This window comes from Brienomyrus brachyistius, chromosome 5, assembly GCF_023856365.1.
Source record: "Brienomyrus brachyistius isolate T26 chromosome 5, BBRACH_0.4, whole genome shotgun sequence".
Lineage (NCBI taxonomy): Eukaryota > Metazoa > Chordata > Actinopteri > Osteoglossiformes > Mormyridae > Brienomyrus > Brienomyrus brachyistius.
In genome coordinates, this window is record NC_064537.1 from 2,827,748 (window position 1) to 2,853,346 (window position 25,599).

At 49.0% G+C, this 25,599-nt stretch overlaps 1 protein-coding gene across 1 annotated transcript; it reads left to right on the top strand.

The window, feature by feature from the left end:
* The first annotated feature begins 1,859 nt into the window (after window positions 1-1,859).
* On the top strand, window positions 1,860-17,353 carry hs3st3b1b (heparan sulfate (glucosamine) 3-O-sulfotransferase 3B1b). The gene is given in 5 exon segments (XM_049015345.1): window positions 1,860-2,783; window positions 14,835-14,967; window positions 14,969-15,031; window positions 15,033-15,083; window positions 15,085-17,353. Coding segments are annotated over 5 exon segments (1,188 nt in total). The 5' UTR covers window positions 1,860-2,214; the 3' UTR covers window positions 15,457-17,353.
* Window positions 17,354-25,599: the final 8,246 nt, after the last annotated feature.

Consider the following 25,599-nt stretch of genomic DNA (forward strand, 5'->3'; position numbering starts at 1 on the left):
GTGAACATTGCATTTGTGGGCAATTTCATTGAAATTAAATCCCGTTTAATTTGTTGGCGTCGTAGTTAAAATTTCACTGTCCGCAATAATTAGTATAAGATAGTATGATTTATTATGATAAAATGTAATTAACTGTGCTTAATTAATTTAAATCATATCAAGATTTTAGAAATTACAAGAAAAGACAGTTTATCATTGAAACTGCATTCATGTTATGCCCCTTTACGTGCACGAATCTCCCAGGGTTTCGCCCTGTCAAACAGCGGAACGCATTTATTTATTTAGTTTAATAAGGTGGATGAGCATTAAGTGTTTGGGCCTGTGAGCAGTGGTCATTAATTGAGAGATTGATATAACGCATCCTTTATTGCACTTGAAGTGTATTAAACTTACATTTATGTGTAGTTGAAACAATTCCACGGCTTAATGGCGCACAAATTACACTATCGGGCGTCACACCACATGTAAGTTCGCACATGACTTTTTGTCTAGTACCAGCAAAACACACATGTAAAAGACTATAAATTAAATGTAAACAATTTTTAAATAACAGGTGCAGAACGGATTAATATTTATATTCGGGTGAATAAACCAGTAGAGAAAAACCTTCTGAATGGACTTTTGAGCGTCTGTGCTTAACTTGATTACAGCGACGCGCCTGAAACAACGAAGTTTTACGGCGTTAAATTTTTCGTATTTTTAAATTATTATTATTATTGCAGTAGTAGCGGTAATGATGATAAGTAGTCCCTTAAATAAGTTTCAAAATAACAAGTTTTAAATAATGTAAAATATGAATAAGGGAATTATATAGGTCTTAGTATTAGTTAAATTGGGAAATATCCCTCTTTCACGAATTAAATTATAAAAAAGAAAAAAGTTGCGAAGCGGGACTCGCTTCCTGAGAATGGGGCTTTTTGAATGAGCTGCGCTGTGTACCTGCATTAGCAGCGGCCCAGTGCACATTAAAAGTCCTTTAACGGTACTTAATTAAAGGCGCTCGTTTGCATAGCTTTGCGGGATAAGAGGGGCGCTTACACGTTCACGGCGATGCGGCGAAAACATCGGGATGTTCAGCTTTTTGTTTGTACATTTTACAATAAAGAGGGGGAAAAGCAGACAGGAAAATGAAAACACAACGCCTCGGCGTACGTGTAACCTATAATTATTTCACACTTCAAATTCACGGATGAAATTAAGCTGCCGGCAGGGGAAAATAATATATGTCGGCCGCAAAAATAAATATAGTACAGCAGCTTTTAACCTGACGAAAAAAACATAGCATGTTTTTGTTATTATGTAAATAATAATACTAAGCAAAACCAATTAATCTGTAGCACTGTTATTATAATTTACGATGTAATATTTCTGTACTACTATAGGTCTCTGTATAACAGCAATTCGTTCTGAAAGATGTGATTAAATTGCATTTAATAAATAAGTCCCACGTTTGCAGTGCCAAACTGCAGCTTTTATCTTGTTATAGGGCAGCGGTCGCTGATCTGTACTGATGTACACTTCCAGGTGCCACATCATTCCTGAAAATAAATTAAATGAATATTAATTTTAAAATAATTACTGCCGAGTAAATATTGTCACTTTCCCTACAAACACGCTTAAAATAGCGTTTCCGATTTTCCAAATCTGATAAATAAAGGGAATCCGGTTTAATGCTTTTTTTATCCAATAGGAACGTCAAAGAACTTCGGCTTCACGTCAATCACAGCGCAGGCCCCGCCTCTCGCCCCCTACGATTGGGTCGCTTCTGTCAACATGCTGTAAAATTTGCGCCGCTCGCCTGCGATTGGCAGACGCCACTGTCAGTTGCGCGCATCTGGCGCTGTATAAGGGGCCAGTATTCAGTTCGGCGCTCAGCGCTCGCAGTAGCTGACGGGCCGGGCGAGAGGGATGTGCTGCCAAAGTGAGCGCAGGACTCCGGGGCGGCACTGAACAGCACCGCTTTAACATTTAACATCTTTCAGTTTTCGCCCCTTTTCTTTCACCAGGGGCAATCTTAGGCATTGACGCCGCCACGCTGAATTTGCAGCATAGAAGATGCTGACCGCAATACTTTTGTCATTAATTTAATTTTTTTTCTTATTTTCTTCTTCTTGTCCACGAAATTATATTTTTTCGCGAGGAATGTCGAAACGCAACCTGGAATAAACTTTGCCAATATGTCTCCCTGGATTATGACCGGCGCACGTGAGGCTTATGGAATATAGCCAGACATTCAGCCATCTGCATGCGATTCCATTCATCCCCGTGAAAAAGAAACTCTTACTGCTGGGCATCATGCTTTTATTGTGGGTCTACATGTTATATTCCTGCGTGGGTTATTGCGCCACTGTGCCAAGTGTAATAGACTCTTACCGGCTAAGGGAGACGGAACCCGCTAGTAGAAGGACAGAGAGCGCCAGGGTGGACCTGGTGTCCAAGCTGATACCCAAAACCCAAAGCTGGGTAGACCTGGAATCCGATTACGACGAGCCGTCAGTGAGGACGCCCTCCAGAGACTTGCTAGATAACGAAGTGGACTCGGACAGAGCCGAAGACTGGGACGAAATGAGGGACGAGCAGAGGGCCCCCGAGGCGAGTGCCATGTCAAGCTTCTCCAACGGGTCTGGCAGCAAAAAGCTGCCCCAAGCGATCATCATCGGGGTGAAGAAGGGAGGTACGCGGGCGCTGCTGGAGTTTCTGCGGGTGCATCCCGACATCAGGGCGGTGGGAGCGGAGCCGCACTTCTTCGACCGCCACTACGACAAGGGACTCGACTGGTACAGGTAAGATGCACTGTAATTAAGATCTCAGATTAGCTAAACATTTAAAAGGGGCGAAGAGAAGCCTGAGGAAACAAACGCTACTTGTATTACCAACTGCGTAAACATTGTGACAAAGTTGCGATCGAGATCCGGCAGAGTTACAGAATGTTTTTGAACTGTTTGCCCCACATGTAGAAGCTTTCGATCATGTGGACGAACTGTCTTAAGGTTAATCAAAAATGAATATGTGAGGCTGGATTTAGCAAAATAAGTAGATAAAAAACACTTTTCCACACAACGTTGTTTCATTATCTGACGATGAATTCATTTATAATACCATGGGTGCTTTGAATCAGAGCACGCAAAGACGTGGAAAGTTAATTATGCCATTAATTTTACTGAGATTTCCGAGATAGCTGTGATTCAAATGTACATTTAATGGGTAATGGCTTGAGAAAAAAAGCGAATTGTTATACCCAGGAAATTTTAAATTATATGTCCGTCAGATTAAACCCAAAATTAATCTTTAAGGCAACATTACATGTATGGCACCCGGGCGCTGAAAAGGAAAGGCGAAGAAAAATATGTTCATTATTAATATATTCACAGAATTTGGTGATTGGTTTTTAATATCTCACATATCTCACTTCAGCTAATTTCTTGCGGGTTTCAGTTTCAAATTTACCGGATGACCTGGGGTTTATGTAGCCTCATAAGGAAGTCTTCTTTGTCTAATAATAATAATGAAAATAATAATAATAATAATAATAATAGTGACTGGAAATCTCATGCGCGTGTTTTCCATGGGCTGGGGGCTGTGGGAACATTTCACATTAGCGGGGCTGCAAGCGGCGCTTCCCGGGAGGACGGACCGCGGCTAATAGGACATCGGTCGTATTTCATCAGAAAAGCTGCCCGGAGCGAACTGTGCGGGACAGCATGAATATTACATGGAACTGTGCTTCTCTTTAAGGTTAGGCCTATATTTTTATTAGGCGTATGAGTAATGGCGCTTTTTATTTTTCTTTATTCCTATTAATACTCGTTGTTTTATATATATATATATATATATATATATATATATATATATATATATATATATATATATCCCAGTCGTTTTAAGCGCTCTTCTCGGAGATACTCGCAGCCCGTTTGACGCTAAGCAGTGGTCCCTGTTGGACAGATACGTAAACTGCAGGTGACACACCGTCTTTTTCTAGTGTTTGCTGCTTGTGTGCGAGTATGACGAATTACTACATACCGGCCATCTACACTTCAGGAAAAACCCCGAGGACTTCGTAAGCTTTAAAATTAATTAGGCTGCTATTTAAGTTATCGAAATATGTGAATTTGTTTAAAATATTTTTTTCGCAGCGAAAAAAACCGCCCGTTGTTCACGTAGGCTGTTAAAACATGTTAAAAACAATTATCCCGAATTAAGCCGAAATCACAGAAAATATCCCCAGCACTTGTTTGTTTTTTCTTGTTTGTCTAAACTGCTAGAGATGAGTAATTTTGTATGAAACAAGGATGCTGTGACTTTATTCTGAGTTTAAAAACGTTACACAGGCGGATGTATATTTTATAGTGGACTCATATAAGCATTTGGCGGTTTATTAAAAATCTAAAGGAGAATTAAGGAACTATCTTGGACTACATGCATTCATTTAAACGGTTTCTGTTCGCTAAGGCCAACTTTAAGAGATAATAAAATCTATGCACAAGCTCAACCCACCGGGCAAGGCCGTCCGAGGATACGACCAGAATTTTTAAATGATTAGAACATTAATGTTGGGATTTTTTTTATGGACCCACGTTTAATTTCATCGTGTATAGATGAACGTGGAGGACAGACTGGAATGAAAATATAAATTCTGCTTTTCTCTCCCGCTGGAATTACAATTAAACAGTAGCACAATTTATTAATCTCCCAAGAGAAAACAGGCATGTCAAAATGTTTATTTTCCACGCCAAAAAAACCAATGTTTTAATTCAGTCTAATTAAAATATATAGATAAATAAATCGAATGCGACAGCAGGTTCCCATTGCCCTCAAAAATGTAAATCAGAATAAAAAATAAACCTCTTCATTCTCATTTTTAATACTTGGGCCTATAATAGTTGCTTGTTTAACAGCATATTTAATTACAGTGTAATTCGATTTAAAATATTAATTGAGAAAAAAAACATCTAATTGACTATCTGATGTTACGTGGGCTATCATGTAAATCACAATAAATCAGGAGAAGTAGGGTTTGTAGAGGATTACGGACATTTAATTAAATATTTACACAGCCTAATTTACAATGAACTCTGGTTATTTTATAGTTCGCTTAATCGCCGTAATTTGACAGGCGCCGCCGAAACCACATTGAACGGGATTAATTCTTTTCCTTCGTAATATAATGGCGCTTAGGTAAAGTCACTTTTATGCCATTTACGTTTTACTATTAAATATTTGTAAACTATTTTTTTTCTATAGGCTATTAATATTGCATCAGAAGGGAAAGGTCTAAACAAGCACACAATAGCCTATAAATTATATATGTAGCCTATAAAAACGTATGTAGGCTTTTGGAGAACAAACGCGTAGAGAAAATGAAATTTAAAAGTTTCACCGGTACATCCAAAGAAACATGGCCGAAAAAGACAGAGATATTGTCTCCTCTTCTTCTTCTTCTTCTTCTTCTTCTTCAATGTCCACCGACGTGAAGCAGAACTAACGGGCCTTCTGACAGGCCGATGAAAAGCGGTCCGGAGCTGCATGCCTTTCTCAATGAACGGATTTCAGTTGCCCTGAAGAAAAGTTCAGTCAATTAAATATGCACGAAGTTTAGTGGCCGACAAAGACGGCGGACATGAAAAGGCACGGAGCACTAAACCGTTTTGCTGCTTTGCAGGGCCGGACTGAGCTCGCCACATAAATGTTACAGCGAATGAAACAACCGCATGTACCTTTAATGTTAATGTGTAATTTCACTTCCACTCACTTTAAAATGCTCCTTTTAAAAACTGGGTAATCTACACTTGTATGGCGATCGCTTTTATTCTGTCAAGCGATCGATATAAATCGAGTAGCGGTCAAGTACTTATCTGCTAATAATCGATTACAGATACGAATGAAGCACTTAAAAAAACACCGCAGGGCCCATGTGAGCATTAATACGTGAGGTCCGTATTTGCAGAGAAAACAAGAGGCGGCGGATGTCTGACTTGGGGCCTGTGGCTTAAGCGACAGATAAAATAAACATGCGAGCCTCGGCTGCTTCGGGGATTGTTTAAGCGGCACTTCATTCCACCAAATCGGCACTAAATCGCCTCTTATGTTCCCCTCTGAACCTCGTCCCTTATCTTCAAACCGCGGTGGGAACAATACTAATTGCGGGGAATTGGTGCATTGTGGCGTCTCTGAAGAGGCGGATGATCTCCGGTCAAAATAAATGGAAATGCAATTTAAATATGAAGGTGGAAGACCATCCCCCCACGACTACGAAGTTAATAATTAACCCTAAGATTTACCAGCCTTTTGAGATGAAGGTAGATAGTAGACTGTCGTTTACAAGAATACTGGAGAGCTTAAATAGCGATCAGTACCTAATGAATTCAAATTTGCTTTATGCTATTATTGGGGAAAATTGTACTTCTTCCCCCACCCTCTATACTAAGTAATAGCGGAACAGGGGGCTGGTTTTCTGAAATCCACCCAGTTCCCCAGTATCGCTGCCCGTCCGCATCTCTTATAACTTCACCCCGACTAACAGGTGATACTGGAACCGGCGGTCGCAGCTTCGTGGCTCCGACTTAAGAGCCGCGTTTTGCATCTCTCCCGGTTTCCGTTTCGGTAAACTGAGTGAAAACACAGCTGACTGATAGATATGAAGTAATTACCTCAGGCCCTTAAAATGTGGGATTTTAATGTCATTGATTTCATTTACTGTTTGGAATATAAACACGAAGCAGCGCTATGTAGGTTCTCCTGCAAACCTGGTCTATTTCTAGCCGTGGACCTGGAGCCTCAGTGCCCAGAATCCGACTTGTAAAACTGTTAGATGCGTCTTCGCATGTCTGTCTTATAAAATACCCCGTCAAGCTAAGTCCAGCACTATTTCTACCACGTGTATGCCTGGCGTCTCTACCCACTTTGTACGCCAGGAGCAAAATATTATTACCGCTAACCAAATTTCAGCTAGAATTATATAAACACGAAAATGTTTTCCCTTTCAGTGTGACGTCTGGTTACTTTATTTTATTTCAATGTCGTGGAATTGTTGTGTAAATATATATTTTTTCAAAATGTAGTACCAAAGGTTTTTTTTGTCGTTATTATTTTTCCACGTTAAAATGCAGGTTTTCGGTGGGGCCCGTTCCCCGTTAAGCACGCCGACAGCCCTTATCGCGTACAGATGGCTCCTGTTACTGAAGCCGTGTTTCTCTGACATCCTGTATCTCACGCAGAGCGGCTCAGGCCAAGAAAAACCCAAACAAACGGAACGGTGCCTGTCTGTTGGAGATACCCTATTTTTACTGTCATTATAATGTATATCTTTTGCTGCTGCTTAAGTTTAAAAATGGCCTGTTTGTTTCCTTTGAGAAAGTGACGACCTGCTTCTTACACCAAGCAGCTTTTTGTGAACAAGACCTCAAGCAGCGGCGGTTAACCAAAGCTCTCCTCTCGTGGAAAGATTTGATAAGTGTATCTGTCATTTTTCTGTAGCTTTCAGGGGCCAGGAGGTCTTCTTCTGGACAGAGAGGAAATCATAATTCATCTTTAATGCCTTTAAATTTCCTATTAGTGTGGGACCCTGGGGAGAAAACGGAGGAATCTGTGTTCTCATGTGTGGACGTAGAGGATGTGCTGCTTCAGACGCTGCTTCGAGGGTCTGGACTGGGCAGTACCGGTCACGCTGGACTTCTTTCACATCAGAAGACGTCAGCTGGGGTCACTGAGACCTGGGGGGCTCGGTCTTTCGTTTCCGGATCGCAGATAGATGTACGTGTCACTGTGGCACTGGGACCCCCACCGATCTGAGTGGAAAAGTAAAAATGGAGGGACAGGAAAATAATGGAGGGGTAGAAATGGTCGAGGCAGTAGAACCAGAGTGGCAGTTGGGACTCCGGTCTTATTTGATGGTTTTTATTTGTGTCGAGATGAACAAAACATGATTCATCCCTCGGGAGATGAACGGAGGGGTGTGTGTTGTGTGGTTGGGGGCTGGGGGGGGGGGGGGGGGGGGTTGCACGCTTCCCCAGTGAGGTAATGCAGGCGCAGGCATCTCCCCAGACAGCACGTGTGCCACATCCCCGCCGAGGCCCCACCACGGTCTGCGGGCATCGTCTCACACGTGGGCTTCTTACACTGTTACGTCACTGACGGAAGTCCAACCAGAAGATCAGCTGATGAATATTTCAAACTTCTGTTTTGTTGTTCTCAACCTTCACACGTAGACTGAGCTCTGCCATTCTGCCCAGTCGTGGGACGTGCTGTATGTTACAGTGGACGGGCTCAGCTTCACCGGGATTTTTGTCTGTTTCGTAGCCTGGTCCATGCTGGTTTAGCTTCTGTTAAGCTCATGGGCTTCAGCTCCTGCCACAGTGTCTCCTGCCTCACTGCCATGCTATCAGACTTTGGTGTTTCTGGAGGGTGGGGGCAAAAACACCTGCTAACTGCAGATAGACAGACAGACAGACAGGCAGACAGACAGACAGACAGACAGATAGATAGATAGATAGATAGATAGATAGATAGATAGATAGATAGATAGATAGATAGATAGCTAGTTTGCACCACGGGCAGCAGCATGACGCCGTGTGGGGGTGCGAGGGCTCGGCCAGGTTACCCGGGTCACTCTGCCCCAAACTGGACCTACTGCCTGGGGTGAGGGCAGGGGGAGACGGGGGGGGGGAGGGGGGGCAGGATCATACCATTTATTGAGGGCATGGGACTTCACTTGTCCCCCCCCTGCCCCGCCCAAAGGTAGTGGTTTGTCATTCATACTTCCTCCGTTGTGTGCCCCCTCCCCTCCGATCAAAGCCCCACCCCCAGGTACCCCGACAGGCTGACAGGGCTGATTTCCTTCCCATCCCTCCGAGTGACCTGCCTGCCTTGACCGAGCTGCCCTGCACTGCCGAATTAACAGATTAATCCCTTTGTGGGCAGCCTTTACTGAGCCCCCCCGCCCCAATTTTGTCCAAGCCCCCCCAAAAGGCCCTTTTTCAGCTACCTTCATTTAATCTCCTGCAGTATTCCCTCCCTGCTAGCAAACAGAATAGTGTCACATGTCAGGCTCCCTTTCGGCCAATCATGCGGCGAGGCTGCTGCTGGGACCCCACCCCCACCCCACACACAGTCCCCACAGAAGAGGAGGTGGGGGGGGGCTGTTCTCCTCCTGGCATGGCCCGGCAGAGGGGAGGGAATAGTGGCAGGGGGTGTGGGGATGCCACTTTCATCCCCCGAATTACCGGCAGCTAATTGTAAAGGGGCAGCCTGCAGAGAGAGGTGGTGCTGTGTGGCATGGTGCCCCGGCCCCCTGTGGGGGGCGCTCTCGCACAGGGGGGAAACACGGGCCAGGCAGCATGGAACCTCCGGCTGGGGCGACGGACAAAGGGGAGGGGGCCTCACAGGAATTGCTTGTCAAACACTCATGTTTCCAGAAAAGGAGTCTGGCTCTCGCACAGCTCGTGGGGGGGGCGCGGGGGGGGTCTGATTGTCCGTGGTCATTCATACGGTCTCACTGAGGACACTTGTGTCTGTTCAAGACAACTTTTTTTCTGTCTTACCATTGAAAAATCATTTATTTATCTCCCCCATGGCTGAAGTCAAGTCGGGTTGGGGGGGTTGTGGGGGAGAGGAATAAAAGAATCGTCTGGATATTGAGTTTGTGCACCCCCCCCCCAACCCCCCCCCCCCCCCCCCAGCACCTCCTGCTTCCCGACCGTTGTGTGTGGACCCTCCCCCTGGGCTTTTAGTGAATTGGGTCTTTTTTTAACAACGTGATCATTTGGATGTTGGAACACATGTCAGAACCGCCCCCCCCACGAGTTAATGGTCATTCATTGGACTAAATAAACAGTGTGTAGGCCAATAAAAAAAAAAAGCCCGAACCCTCTGTGACTGCCGCCGTCCCTTAGGGATGCCCTCTCTCACTGGAACCACTGCCGTCCCTTAGGGATGCCCTCTCTCACTGGAACCACTGCCGTCCCTGAGGGATGCCCTCTCTCGCTGGAACCTCCACCGTTCCTTAGGGATGCCGCCATCCCTTAGAGATGCCCTCTCTCACTGGAACCACTGGCGTCCCTGAGGGATGCCCTCTCTCACTGGGACCGCCGCCGTCCCTTAGGGATGCCGCCGTCCCTTAGGGATGCCCTCTCTCACTGGAACCTCCACCGTTCCTTAGGGATGCCGCCATCCCTTAGAGATGCCCTCTCTCACTGGAACCACTGGCGTCCCTGAGGGATGCCCTCTCTCACTGGGACCGCCGCCGTCCCTTAGGGATGCCGCCGTCCCTTAGGGATGCCCTCTCTCACTGGAACCTCCACCGTTCCTTAGGGATGCCCTCTCTCACTGGAACCTCCACCGTTCCTTAGGGATGCCCTCTCTCACTGGAACCACTGCCGTCCCTGAGGGATGCCCTCTCTCGCTGGGATCGCCGGCGTCCCTTAGGGATGCCGGCGTCCCTTAGGGATGCCCTCTCTCACTGGAACCTCCACCGTTCCTTAGGGATGCCGCCATCCCTTAGAGATGCCCTCTCTCACTGGAACCTCCACCGTTCCTTAGGGATGCCCTCTCTCACTGGAACCACTGCTGTCCCTTAGGGATGACCTCTCTTTCCAGGACCACCGCCTTGTCTTATGGATGCCCTGACCAAACACCTGCTGCCCTCTGACGGCAGTTTATTAAAGGGACATTCATCAGCCTGCCCTGCGCAGATTTAGTATTTAGTGCTCGCTTACAGCGGTCTCTGCACTCAGATCCACACTGGCCCACAGAACATAGGCCATGAATAATAAACAAAACTGCAAAGAGGAATCCCAATTAACAGGTGTTTCTTTAATCTTTATTCATCAAATGTTTGTATTACTTCAGATATTACTATTACTTCATGGATCTCTTCAGAGTCCATTGTTTGTTAGTAATAATATGTAAACATTCAGTGCTGTTAATGAACTGTGTATGTGATTCCAGCGAGGGGCACTGCCCAGCTGGATTGGAGCAGGGCTCAGAGGAAGGGGAGGGCAGAGGCAGATTTAGCGTAGGTGGTGCTGCACATGACCCAGTGGGGAGAGCATAACTACTTCCCACCCCTCCCAACCTGACTCCATGGCACGTCAGGGCCCTTGGATGGGTGGGCCTCACCGGAATGGGCCGTCCTGCTGTCATGTGGCTGTCGTGCCTGGGGGGTCCCAGTCATCTGAGGCAGTTAGCTGAAAATATACCTCCCATGGAGGAGATCTCCATTACGTCAACAAACAGGACATACTGACGGTTCCCGTGTCCCTCACCCATGTCATTGTGACCCCCCCCCCCCCCAACCTGTTCTGGTTCGTACTGAACAAGGAGTCCAGATGATGGGCAGGGAAAACTCAGTATAATAAGTATCTCTTAATGGCTCACAGTAAACAGAACGGGGGTTTAAATGCACCTTCTGTGTAAAACACGGAAGGCAGGGAGTCCCAGAGGATCCGGGACACCCCAATGAGGGCCTAGTATGATCTCCTCACTGGGGAGGGACAAAGACGGCCTCGGGACTTTTCCTGGTCTACCCCAGTCACAGAGTTAATTACTTGTTAGGCAGGCTGGGGGGTGTGGCAGGTCCCGTCTCGACGAGCTCCGTTAACGAGCTCTCCCCTTTCTTTAATTAATTTTGCTGGATGGGAACAGGCCTGGCTACAGCAGCTATCTTCCGTCTGGGGGACGACGGCGACGTGCCTGTTTTCACAAGCAGACCATTCTACGTCCACCCCGGGGTGTGGGGGGTGGTGGGGGTTTTCAAAGTGCCTGTACACCCCCACACCCACTGTTCGCCTGAGGCAATGGGGGGGAGGGGTTACTGTTGATCAATAGCTTAATTATTGTCAAAGAGTTTGAACGTGCGACTACGTTTTTGGAACAGTTTGAGGGGCGGGGTGGGAGGAGGGGGGTGTTGAAAATCCCGAAGAGGCCCGTCAGTCACACTCTGGAACTCATCGCCATGGTTTGCTTGGTTTCAGCAGCTCGTACCCCTCGCCCTATGAGTTGTTTTGACAGATCGCTTTCGTTACTCTAAACGCCTTTCGACCTTTCGAATGGGAGGTGCTCAGGGTCACCGTCTCAGGTGTGTCACTCCATGGGCTTCTGCGGATTTCTGTGTTTGGCGGGTTTGGGGTGGTGGGGCAGTCAGCCGCTTCCCCGTCTGTCCGAAGCAGCTGTGTGAGTCGGGGCCGACTCACGTTATCCATGTGTTTGGCATCTCTGTCAACCCGAGGAGGCCGTCCGGGGAAGGTCTACCGGAGAGATATGGGGTGAGAGAGAGACAGGGAGAGGGAGGGAGAGAAACAGAGGGATACCGAGAGTGAGAGAGGGACGAAGGGTAGAAGGGAGAGGGATAGAGAGAGGGATGGAGAAGCAGAGGCATAGAGAGGGAAAGTGAGGCAGCTTAAATGGAAGAAACACTGGAGGTCGTGTTGTGCGGGGGGGGGGGGGGGGGGGGGGCGGGAAGTTGCGTGTCGGAAATGCAGACATGCGGGTCGTCCCTTTGAAGCTGCAGCTCCGCCGATGCCTCCCCAGACAAAACAGCCAGGGACGGTGTGAGGGCATGGGGTGGCCTAGTCTGCGGAGACTCAACCACAGCACAGTCAGTACATGGACCCCCCCCCCCACTGCACAAGGATACACCGCAATATAGGGCGTTTGTTCCAGCCAATTTAATTAAGCATGATTGAGCCCAATTACAAAAATGTAGCATCTAGATGTGAGCCGATTATGGGCCCGGAGCGGTCGCCTGTAATCTGCACACACGGGTTAATAAGAAAAGTCAGCATTTTGCTGAAATGTGCCCTTCAAATGAGCCTGTGAATTAGCATTGAAACCTAAATGCTGTTAATCCACCATTTGGTGGTTAACTCTTCAAAGATTACAGCAGTAATTAATAAGATATTTAAAAATCTAAAACTTTAATTAGCAGACTGACTAAAACACTTAGATTAGACTCATTTTGAGGGTCGTCCCTTCCAGCTCACCTCACATTAAAAGTTCTCTCAAGGAGGAGATTTGAGATCTGAGACGTCTACAGCAAGTGAAGCAGTTCGGGCAGATTCTCACTAATTAACAGTTCCGGCAGCCCTGGGGGCTCCCTGACAAGCATGGTTAATTAATGGTTAATGACTCCTGATTAGCTTTTGGAGTACATCTTTAACAAGTGGCTGTTGATATCTGAATCGTGGGCGCTCGACGACTCTGATTGGCTGATTCAGAGCCAAAAGCAGTGAAGTGTGGCCTCTCTGATTGGCGAGTCATTATGTTTCGGTTCGGCGGGCAAACAGACAGACCTGGTGGGAGCCACACTGCCTCTTGACACCATGAGTGCTTCTGAACGTATGGTGGCACTGGGAGGGGGCTGGGGGGGGGCTGTTGGCCTGGGAGGGGCAGAGGCCAGGCACTCAGCTCCTGACGAGCACGCCCCTCTCTGTGGCCGCAGCCTGCCATTCGCCACCCCACCGGAGGACAATGCTCTTGTGCCCCCCCCCTTTCAAAAAAAGGGGTCTGGGTGTCAGAATAGGCTGTTTGCTGACTGAATCTTCTGAAGGAGAACCTCATAAATCATAAGAGCAGAATAGGTATTGTCCCTATGAGAGCTATACCCCCCACCAAAAAAAAAGAAAACCCACCCACATTAAACTCTTACCCCACGCCCATTCGTAGTGCTCTTCAGAAAGAAAGATGGTGGTAAGGTCAATGGTGCAGATTTCATGGGGGTATGGTCATTGTGGGTGCGTGTCAGCCCCCCGCTTCAGTCCGAGCGAGGGCGAGTTCTCTCTGAGCCCCCCCCACCACTGCGTGGTGGGAGGCTGCTGAGCTGAGCTTCTGTCTTGCAGACGCAGTTGTATGCAAAGCAGGACGTGTCACACAAATGGGCAGGGCTTATTACCACGGCGATGGCGGGTACCGTGCTGGTCACTGCTCCCTCTGGAGCGATTAGCACGCCTTCCTGCACTTCTCCCACGTGTGGGTCCTGTTGGATGCATTTACCTCCAAGGTTATCATCTGTGATGAGGCAGGACTGGATTAGGCTGTCGCTGTGTCACCCCTTCGGCTCTGTGCTTGTACGTGTTTGTGAGAGGGAGCCCCGGGGTCGTCACTGGTATCCCGGGCTCACAATGTGACCCCCCGTGACCTCCAGTGGCAATAAAAAAAGCATGTAACCGTGTATAGCTGTGCCAGGCAGCGGCCATCTAATCCACACCCTGCCACCGGGCACCCTGTGTAACTGCCCTGACGCTGTTAGCGACTGAGGGGTTTTCGGAAACTGTGCCCGGGATGGCTGTTGGCCTTCCTGTTCAGGGACACAGCCAGCTGAATCAGCTCTACTCTTTTTAGAAGCAAATTAGCCTTTTATATAGCCTAAGTGGCTAATGGATAAAGTAGGCCGTGGTGGATTTAGGCTAAGCCAGGCACTTTCCTGAATGTGTGGCTGGGAAGTGTGGCTAGCGGAGAGGGGAGGGGCAGGCAGGAGGCAGGGCTGTAATCTATGTGTTCCAGATGTCAACATGACTGATGCCCAGTTAACAGTTATTTAAGTTATTCCTCCTGAGCATTCCTCCTGCTCTGACTGCCGTTGAACATAAGACATTTACAAACGAGAGGCCATTCGGCCCATCAAGCCCGTTTGGGGAGAACTTAACTTGAAGGACATTTGCATGGTCCTTGGCCTTGCCTTTTCTCCATACTCAATATCGTGTATGATGACCCCATGTAGCCTGAGCCTCAGACTTGCTGACTCTTTGCCGGGGTGTGGGGGGGTCCCCATCTGGTCAATTGCATTATAAGACAACCCTGCCCCGCCCAATTCCGACCCTCTTGTGTCCCCTCCTCCCCAGAGAGCTGATGCCCAGGACCCTGGAGGGCCAGATCACCATGGAGAAGACGCCCAGCTACTTCGTGACGCGGGAGGCTCCGTCCCGCATCTATGCCATGTCCCGGGACACCAAGCTGATCGTGGTGGTGCGGGACCCCCGTCACCCCGGGCCGTGTCGACTACACGCAGACGCTGTCCAAAAAGCCCGACATCCCCACCTTTTGAGAGCCTGACCTTCCGGAACCGCAGCGCGGGCCTCATCGACACCCTCGTGGAGCGCCGTGCAGATCGGCATCTATGCCAAGCACCTGGACAACTGGCTGCGCTTCTTCCCATTGAGGCAGATGCTGTTCGTGAGCGGCGAGCGGCTGATCAGCGACCCCGCCGGCGAGCTGGCCCGCGTGCAGGACTTCCTGGGCCTCAAGCGCATCGTCACCGATAAGCACTTCTACTTCAACCAGACCAAGGGCTTCCCCTGCCTGAAGAAGGCCGAGGGCAGCAGCAAGCCGCACTGCCTGGGCAAGACCAAGGGCCGGACCCACCCCGACATCCAGCCACAAGTGCTGCAGCGGCTCCGCCAGTTTTACCGTCCCTTCAACATGAAGTTCTACCAGATGACTGGCCACAACTTTGGCTGGAACTGACAAAGCAAAAACGTTACTACAGGACACCATGCTTGAATCATTTTTTTCTCTGTAATTCTGGCAAAGATGTGGAGATATTGCTATATATATGTAAAATGTACAGAAATCTATTTTATAATAATTTATTTTTAATTTCTAAGCAATTAATTCACTAAGCTGCCTAACCTGAATTCGCCCCTTGCATTTGGTCCATGTTTTGCGTCGTTTTAACATTCCACATCTCCTCTTTTCCACATCTCCTCTTTTTCAGCTTTTTTTGTCGTTCTCTTCCGCTCTTTCCGTTTCTCTCTCTTGCCATCCAGTCATTTAAACTCGTTAATGGTGCTTTCAGTCGCGGCTGAAGCCGTTTGTGTCCGAGCCGTCGGAAATTCGCAAACGAGGCGGACACACAAAGCAGCTCTGTGCCGCGCCTACCGGCCGCTCGCCGGCGACCTTCAATCCGCCACGTCTGTGGGTTTCACTTCCTTTCTTTCTCCTTTTCCCCGTCATCTTGAGTCCGGCAGGTGGTCTTTTTCTGTATTGGTCTATGTTTAGAGCAGCCAGGCTGAACGTTCCGGGCTCTACGCGAATAGCCCTCCGTGGTTACAGGTAGCCTAGCATTCAGGAACAGTTACCTCAGCTGATGCATTACTGCTGACCCCCTGGACCCTCTCACTTAATAAGCACCGATCAATGGGCTAATTGCTCCCGTTCGTGTTGTCCCCGGTTTAAAGAATAGCCCTGCTCTCCTCCAACGGTCACGTGGTAGACCCTTACGGTGAATGCACTATTGATTAGCAGCTAAATCGCATTGGGGGTCACACAGGGTGACGTCACCCTGCTCATGACCGATCAATCCTGACCCCGTGGCCTGGTCTCGTCAGAGAACCCGGCCCACGTTTCCGGTTCCTGCCGAGGTTGCCGGCGGGGTCAGAGGAAAAGCCAACCAGATTCCCAAGAGAATATGTTGAGGTTGCTTATGTTTTCATTCATCTATCAAGACCCCACCCCCCCCCCCACCTCACAGGCTCTGTTGAATGTCGGAGGAGTGGTTTATCCAAGAGTGAGGGAGCCTCCCCTGGACAGACGCGACTCCGATCTTCTCAGATCTGCCTTTCCTCCTCTTTTTTCACTTTCGGCATCTTTCGTCTTTGTTACTTGAATACTGTGTATGCATGTGAGAGAGGGGAGTCCGTGAATGTCGGGGATCACCAACGGCCGCCTTGCCCACGTGACGGTGGCGTGTTGCCCATGGGCCTCTGAACACACTTTGGCCTCCCCTCTCTCCTGTGGGAAGGACCCCGAGGTTCTGGGAGCAGATTAAGGTACTTCGTAAAGACTTTGTTTCAGTCCAATCTGTAACTGAGTACAAAAAATAGATTTAAGAGTATCAATGAAGGGAACAGGTTCAAATGCGAAAGGCTGGCCTGCTTCAGTGCTGATGTTAGCTGATGTTTTTCCTCACTTTCAAAAGTGATTCGCCATCTAAGGGGCCCTCAAGCACCTGTGAGATTCAGGCTCGTAAGCCGCTGTAATGTCCTGGCTGTTGCTGAACAGGAGTTGATCCTAACTTTATTTTTAATTACTAAACAAAAAACACATAAGCCCCACCTCCCCTCCCCCCCACAAATCTGTGATTACACAGTCCATATCACCATTAATTTATGGTTGAGTTTTATTCAACCCATTAAAAAAAACAAAATTTAGTGCTGTTTCTCACCCATATAATATAGCATTTAGATTAGCCCATTTGTATGTAAAAAAGGAAAAGGATGTAAATCAAGTATTTTGTGGTATGTACATCAAAATTAATTTTACACAATGAACTGCAAAAAGGAACAGAAATTTCTAGATAAATACTGAACATTCATGCTATTTCTTTGTATGAAGAAATCAATAAAATATTTATTTTACCAGAGCTGCATCCGCATGCTTTCCTGGGGACCTAAGCTCAGCACACCGACTTTTTCACGACTGTCCTTCTCCCAGTAATAATAATGGAATGTGAAACTGGGAATGGGAATCAGCACCACTGCAGCTCTGCATCCTGGATCCTGGTCAGGCTTTTTCCTCCCTTTTATTGGTGTTTCTCCTCAGTAACGCCCCCCCAGGTGTGGTTTGTAACTCAGTGAATGCCCCACCCCCCACTTCCACAGAGCCCCCGATTTGTGGCAGGGAGGTCCTGTTTACTGGATTCTGGGCAGGCTATGTCTTGGCGCGTTGCAATGGGACTCTGTTGTGTGACGGCTGCTGCGGGAGGCTGCAGAAGGTTTTCGGATGCACCAGTGAAATCCACTGGTGTTCGGGGCACTGGGTCGGCGCTGCTATGGTGGTCCTGCGAATGGCGGGCCAAGGAGGAATGCTGGGACATCCGACCACCACTGGAACACAGTGGAACCATAGATCCCCGGGCAGGTGGAACTTGAGGATGGAATCTTCAGCCACTGACCACAGCACCCTGCTCAGAACCACCCCTGAGTCGTGGTCTGCGAGCCAGTGACTCCACACGGCCACTGAATTCCTTCTCTTCTTATGGTGGAAGTTGAGATGCGGGAGGTGAGGGGGGGACAGTGGTACAGTCAGCCATTGGGGGCGCTCTTCCCGAATGTAGAAGGAGGTCATATGATCAGCAGGGGTACAGCTGTCTCCCACACTGTGTGTGTGTCTCCTTCAGTGTGTGTCTCTCCCACAGTGTGTGTATGTCCCTGAGTGTGTGTCCCTGCACGTGAGTGTCTTCCTCATTGTGAGTGTCTCCCTGGGTGTGTCTTCCTCAGTGTGTCTTCCTCAGTATGAGTGTCTTCCTCAGTTTGAGTGTCTTCTCAGTGTGAGTGTCTTCTCAGTGTGTCTTCCTCAGTGTGAGTGTCTTCCTCAGTTTGAGTGTCTTCTCAGTGTGAGTGTCTTCTCAGTATGAGTGTCTTCTCAGTATGAGTGTCTTCTCAGTGTGTCTTCCTCAGTATGAGTGTCTTCCTCAGTTTGAGTGTCTTCTCAGTGTGAGTGTCTTCCTCAGTTTGAGTGTCTTCTCAGTGTGAGTGTCTTCTCAGTATGAGTGTCTTCTCAGTGTGAGTGTCTTCTCAGTATGAGTGTCTTCTCAGTGTGTCTTCCTCAGTATGAGTGTCTTCCTCAGTTTGAGTGTCTTCTCAGTGTGAGTGTCTTCTCAGTATGAGTGTCTTCCTCAGTTTGAGTGTCTTCTCAGTGTGAGTGTCTTCCTCAGTGTGAGTGTCTTCTCAGTGTGAGTGTCTTCCTCAGTTTGAGTGTCTTCTCAGTGTGAGTGTCTTCTCAGTGTGAGTGTCTTCTCAGGGTTAGTGTCTTCCTCAGTGTGAGTGTCTTCCTGAGTGGGAGTGTCTCCCTAAGGGCTGGTGTCTCCCTGAGAATGACTGGCTCTTTGAGTGTGTCTTCCTGAGTGCGAGTGGCTCACAAGCATTTGTGTGTATGTACGTGTAAGGGAACGTTTGTCAGACTGTGCCCCATGAGTGTGTGTGTGTATGTACGTGTAAGGGAACGTTTGTCAGACTGTGGCCCTTAAGCATGTGTGTGTATGTACGTGCAAGGGAACGTTTGTCAGACTGTGCCCCACGAGTGTGTGTGTGTATGTACGTGCAAGGGAACGTTTGTCAGACTGTGCCCCACGAGTGTGTGTGTGTATGTACGTGCAAGGAACGTTTGTCAGACTGTGCCCCACGAGTGTGTGTGTGTGGGCGGGGCCTGGCAGATGAAGTCGTCTTTGCCACTAGCACCAGAAGAGTAATGAAAACTGCTGCTGTGTCTTTTATTATTCCTGCAAATATCTGTTAAATGGACGCCAGCTTTCACACTTAATCCATCCATCACATCAAGTTGTGTTCTGCCACATGTGGAACGCTGAGTGCCGAGGGCTTTCTGCAGGAACGCCAGAACCTTCTGGGGTTCGTAAGTTAAAAGAACTTCTGGATGTGGGTTTGAGTATCGGCAGATTCCAGCTAGGTCTTTCTAAGCCCAAATGGGGCTTCTTGAGGGCTGAGGGGAGCCAATATGAAGGAGCGAGAACCAATCAGATCATGTGCCAAGTATATTTTTGGGTATATTGCGGCAGAAATTTATTGATATACTTGCACTGTGGAGGATGCTGGGAAAGGTAAGGATTTAACCCAATATCCCAGCCAGTGTGTGTGTGTGGGGGGGGGGGGGGGTATGACCTGCTGTGGGTTGGTGAACCGCAAGGCAGACGGCCTCGGGGACTAAACAGCGGCTGTCGAGCTGCTCCCATTGTTTGCAGCTGGCTTGTGGCCCTGAATGAGCTCAACAGCAGGCTGCGGTGAGATGGACAAGGTCCATGAACCAATCGCAGGGCTCGTTAGCGGAAATATACTCATCGGTGCTGAGGCAAGCCTGTTCCCTCCACACTTTATCAATGACGGTCAAGACGCAAGATCCCATCCCAGGCTGCCTGCTCTGGCTGTTTCGCGTTTGATCCTTAGTCTTTCCCAGCACAGGGAAGCACCTGCATCTGGATTTAGACGAATATTTAGGGTTGATCCCCTCTCCATCCAGCCCGGTAGCTCCAGCATCGCTGGGATTGCAGAATTTTCCCAACCGACTGTAGTAATTCACTTCAAATGTGCTTCCCTGGCAAAATTCCCCCATCTGCTCCATCCTGGATCTGCTTCGGATCTGTGATTCAGGACTTAACTTCTCACATTCCAGCTGTTCTGTGTGTCTGAAAAAAATCCTGGAAAGTACAACCCAGAGGGGAGAGTTTGAGGTTGGTATGTTTAACTTGTCGGATTTAATCTCAGGTAATCAGCCGAAATGGGTGCGTCTCCGCGTCTGTGGTTTTGCAGCCTCACGTTGGGTCTTGACACAAAGACCCACTGGTGAAAATGATTTGAGCACCCAGGAGCGTGACACTGTTCACCTTGCTTTCTTACCACAGGTCACGTGACCACACCAGCCAGCTCCCACAAGCTCGGGATTGACTATGTGGGCTGTCAGGGGAAGTCAAACGATCTCCGTGCTCCATCCCCCACAGAACGATGCATGGAGACATGGAAGATCTCGGCAATTCCACAGTGAGGGTGGTTTGGCTCTGGGTTTTAGGGCTACGGTTGAAAATTTTATGATGCAAAAGCTACAGACCTTTAGTGTCAGCCAGGATTAAAGGCAAAGCCTGACTAGTATCATGAATAATTGGGCTATGAGAGAGACCCCTCGGCTCTGTGGAGGATAGGAAGTACAGGTGAGGTATTGGGGGGGGGGCGAGGTGTGTAGGTATGGTAGATTGACCTGAGGCCATCAAACAGCAAACATACTTACCTGAGGATTTTACACGATGACTCGTTACTTCTGTGCCTCATTAGACGCTAACTGGTCAGCATCTCCATGGTAAGTAATTAGCGTAGAGGTGACCTACCAACACCCACCCCCCGGGTCAGGTGAAGGTACCACCCCCCCCCCCAGAACTAGTGGTGTTGACCCAGATGATCCAGTCATTCAGGGGTGGGTGAGGACCAATTACAATGCCAGCCCCCCCCCCCCCCCCCCCCCCCCGCCGGCCCCAGCTGACTCCGGACCCCCAGCATAGCCTGGGGACAGTTGCCGTCTGCACTAGGGGGGCTGCACAAGACCCCTGTTTCGCTGTAATTTGTCATCCTCTATCACCCCCACCTGCCCCCCACATCCTCAGCGACTCATGTGGCCAAAGCAGCCTGCACACACACACATGCTCACCCACGGAGGAGTCTAGGGCATGGTGGGGGCCGTTTCCTCAATGTTCCCCCCAGCAGGGAGGACACTCACGTGATTCAGTGCCATTTGACTCCCTCCACATCCCTGGGATTCCACCTGCCTACCATCCTGTCTACTTGATGTCAAGACACAACAACCCCCCCTCAGGGTCCCAGGTCCTCTTCCGTTACAGACATGCCTTCTGTGCCGTGAGGGTGGGGGCACTTTTGATGGCCTGGCTTCTTTGAAGCAAATGACGTGACAGACGTCCATGCAGCAGAACAGGAGACGTCCTGCAGGTCTGTGTGTTCAGACACGATGGTGGAACCTGGGATATGGAGGCAGGCCTCCCTGTGTCAGCACTTCTCTCTCCTGCAGGGGGTGGGAGTCCGGTGACTAATTCAGCCTAATTACCCAGCTTTCTATTGCAGGGGGTGTGTGCCAGGCCACACTGGGGTCAGGAGAGCATCAATCATGGGGAGGCTGCCCTTATGCACAAAGCTGCCCCCCCCCCAGTTCCCCCCAAAGCCCCCAACAATAAAGGGCAGGATGACTGCGGTCAGCCTGTCACTCTTGGGGGGCTGAAGCTCTCCAAAGTGCCAGTGGTCAGGGGATCATGACGTGTTGGGAGCTGAATGGTGTGGTGGAATGTGGAGAAGGCTTAGGGGGAGAGGGAGGGGGTCTCAAGCTGAATAAGTCTGATGGATCCAGGCCATGCTCTGTAGGAGCCTTAGTTAACCAGTTTTTGGGCCTGACTGAGTAAGACCATCCCCCCCCCCCCCCAGGTAATCGAAACAGTCCCAATAAGAGACAGGAGAGCTCCAAAGCCCGTGAAGACAGAGGCAGCGAACGGAAAGGCTGGGGGGGACACGCCCTCCAGGGTGTGTAAGAAAATGAAGAATGGGGGGTTAGTAGGAGAAAGAGGCTCGATGACAGAGGGAGCGAGAGAGACACAGCGAGAGGGACAAAAGCAGACAGAGAGGGGGCGAGACTGAAGCACAGCGAATAAAAATCGAGATGGACAGACAGAGAGGGGGGTTTTCATGTCACACCCTGAACCCTAACCTTATAACCCCGAAGGTGGCACATGAAACGACAGCCGGACAAAACGAAATCATCGGCGAGAATTATCTGTTGCATGCTTAAAACGAGGTCCCCACAGTTCTACGTCACAGCACAACCCTCGATGGCACAGAATGCTTTATGCGGCATACAGAGCGGGAATAGCTGTATTGTGGCAAGTGTGATTATTAATGGCCACTACTGGGTTAATACTAGAAGTGATTATGTGTCATATGATGTCGTATTACCCAAACAACATTGACTCTGTCTGAAGTATACTTAAGCCTTACGCATAATCCCGTAACCCCTCAGCCTGACCCCAAACCTTGCTCACAATGGTCTAGTAACAGTTAGGCTTCCTAAAGTCCTAGTGTGCTGAATTCATAGAACAGTACATGCAGAATTATCCTTCGAGAAGCAGTGGGCACTGTGCATGCCACCAATTCCAGTTTTCTGGGATAGCCCTTTATTCAGCACACCGCCCCCTCAGGTTCTCCATCCTTGTTGAGACTCCTGACCAATTCCTCGCTTGGTATACAAGCTGGTCAGCAGCTGGTCTCCTCCCTTCTTAGATTGGAAGGCTTGAAACCAGGCTGCTTATGTCCCCCACGACAGATGAGAGAGGCAGTGAGTCGTCAGGGAAAAAAACATTACTGCTCCAGCTTCAATCAGACTGAGACATGCCAGTTGTGTGTCCTCTGGGTGCCAGTTGTGTGTCCTCTGGGTGCCAGTTGTGTGTCCCCTGGGTGCCAGTTGTGTGTCCCCTGGGTGCCAGCTGGGTGCCTCTGTCTCCATCAAAGGGAGGAGTAGTTTCACAGGCTTCAGAGGGTCTCCCCCTAGGTGCCAGTTGTGTGTCCCCTGGGTGCCAGTTGTGTGTCCCCTGGGTGCCAGTTGTGTGTCCTCTGGGTGCCAGTTGTGTGTCCCCTGGGTGCCAGTTGTGTGTCCTCTGGGTGCCAGTTGTGTGTCCCCTGGGTGCCAGCTGGGTGCCTCTGTCTCCATCAAGGGGAGGAGTAGTTTCACAGGCTTCAGAGGGTCTCCCCTGGGTGCCAGTTGTGTGTCCCCTGGGTGCCAGTTGTGTGTCCCCTGGGTGCCAGCTGGGTGCTGTCTGGGTGCCCTCTTGGTGCTCGTTAGGTTACTGCTGGTTGCTCTCTGGATTGTCCTCTGGATGCTTGCTGGATGTTCTCCAGGTGCTTTCTGCGTGTCTTCTGGATGCATATGTGTCTGGGAGCGTGTGTGTCTCACTGGACCTAGTTGGCATGCAATAGGAGTCTGAAGGTGGTCCTCCTCTGAAGACAGTCTTCCTCTGAAGGTGATACCTGAGGCTGAAGGTGGTCTTTCCCTCTCTTACCCTCTCTTCTTCTCTCATGGGAACGGAAGCACAACAGAGCAGAACTTCAGGTCAACTAGGTCCAAGGTGGGTCCTGGAACTCCTCTCTTCATCCACAATGGCCCTCCTCTGTCTCCATCAAGGGGAGGAGAAGTTTCACAGGCTTCAGTTCCTGCTGATGTCAACACCCCCCCCCCCCCAAACCCTACCCCCAGCCCGTAATGTATAAAACAACTGCCCCGGCTTCCTCTGTTTCGTCATGGTCACGAATCGCCCTCATGTGTTGGGCAGCTTCTGCTCTCCCATGGCTCCACTGCCGCCCAAATGTCCCCGTTCTGGTCCGCAGGTCTCCATGGGGGGACTTGCTGTTCCACGCTTTATCTCTGTTTTCTCTCAGATGTATTATGGTGAAAAATCCAGTGAATGCAGTAACACTATTGTTAATATTAACCAAAGCGAAGTAAAATGTTTTCACCTGGTCACTTAGCAAAGTAATTCAGAGTGAGGATTAGTATAGAATTCAAGAGTACAGCAGCAGTTTACCAATTCACATCCTTGCCAGGACAACACCAGTCCCTCAGCTCCCATTCTGCCCAGTCTAACTACCAGGAGGCCCATCGATAATCACACACTTTGCCCAGTGGGCCGAGTCCCTAACAGGGAATGTTAATGAAATCCCCCCCCCCCCACCCAGGTCACCTGAACTTGGTTTCTTTCTCCTTTCGTTTGATTCGTCACACCTCAATCCCAATCTGAGATCAAACGTCAGGGTTAATCTGGGTCAGGACTGCGCAGCAGCTGCTTGGCAGCCTGGGACCGGGGCGGGCGAAGGAGGGCGGGGCTGGACCAGGCCAGACCAGTGAGGGAGTGTTTGGTCGCTGGGGGTGCAATCACAGAGACCTGGCCCCCATCATGCCCCACATATCTGAACACCACTAGCATTCGGCGTTGAGATTCTCCCCCCCACCCCCGCTTTCGCAAAATGAAACCCACCCTCCCAATTAATTACGATTTCCGTCGATATTCCCCACATTATCCCACTAGATGAAAAGTTTTTTATTTTCGGTCCAAACAAAACGAGAAAACCCGTCCATCAGCCGGAGCCTTGAATGTACGTCTGCGGCTGAATGCTGTTAGAGGGCGTCATGCTTAATCTCGTAACGCCGGTGATCTGAGGAGGCCACCGCTGCCGTTGCTGGGGGATCCCCGCGTTCCCACACCCCCCGTGAGGTCGGAGCCTAAAGCAACACAAAGATGCAGCTGGGAAATTCATTCAGCTGATTCTGACAAAAAAACACGAAAATAAGCGGGGGGGGGGGGGGGTGAGCGATCTGTTAAATATTTGTGGCCCAAGGTGAAATATTCTGCTGAATTCAAGACATGGTGTGGTAATTAAGCCTTTGGGGATGTACAAGAGAAAGATTTTCACAGAAACCCATTAGTTTACTCGAGAGATAAATAGCATGAATAATGACAGGACTAGGAAAAATATCCTGCGTTACTCTAATTAAGGGTTACAAACTTGCACAGGAAACGTTCTGCAGTGTGAATATCACAAGTTAAGGTCTTTTTCTGGGATTAGTATGAAAAGAGGGTTTGTTTTGACAAACTGAGTTGTTTTTTTCTAAGAAACAATATAAGAGGCTTTTGTGTTTGCGTGAATTTGGTTAAAAAAGGGAGGTGGGGTATGTTTTCTGGCAGCAAAAGTTGGGTGATATTTTAATGCCTGGCAGTGTGTTACAGCAACACAAGAAGCAGCAGCTATCTACAGAACGTCAGGGTAGACAAGGTGGAGCTCTTGTGCTTTTTAAGGCAGGACATGTATCCAGTTTTGGGGTACGGGTCTTGAGAGTGCCAGAGATAATGGGGTGATGTTCATGAGCAGGGCAGTAGAGATTAGGACGGGAAATACACACCTTCTCAAGTGGGAAGGGGCAAGATGCTGTTAAGAAGGGATGGCACAAGTCTGTGGAGAAAGTAGAAAAGGAAGGAATGCATCTGTATTCCTCTGCTGTTCTAGATCTGAAAAGATCTTCCAGCTTTGTCTTCACCACATGCTTTCGGATGACCAGTTG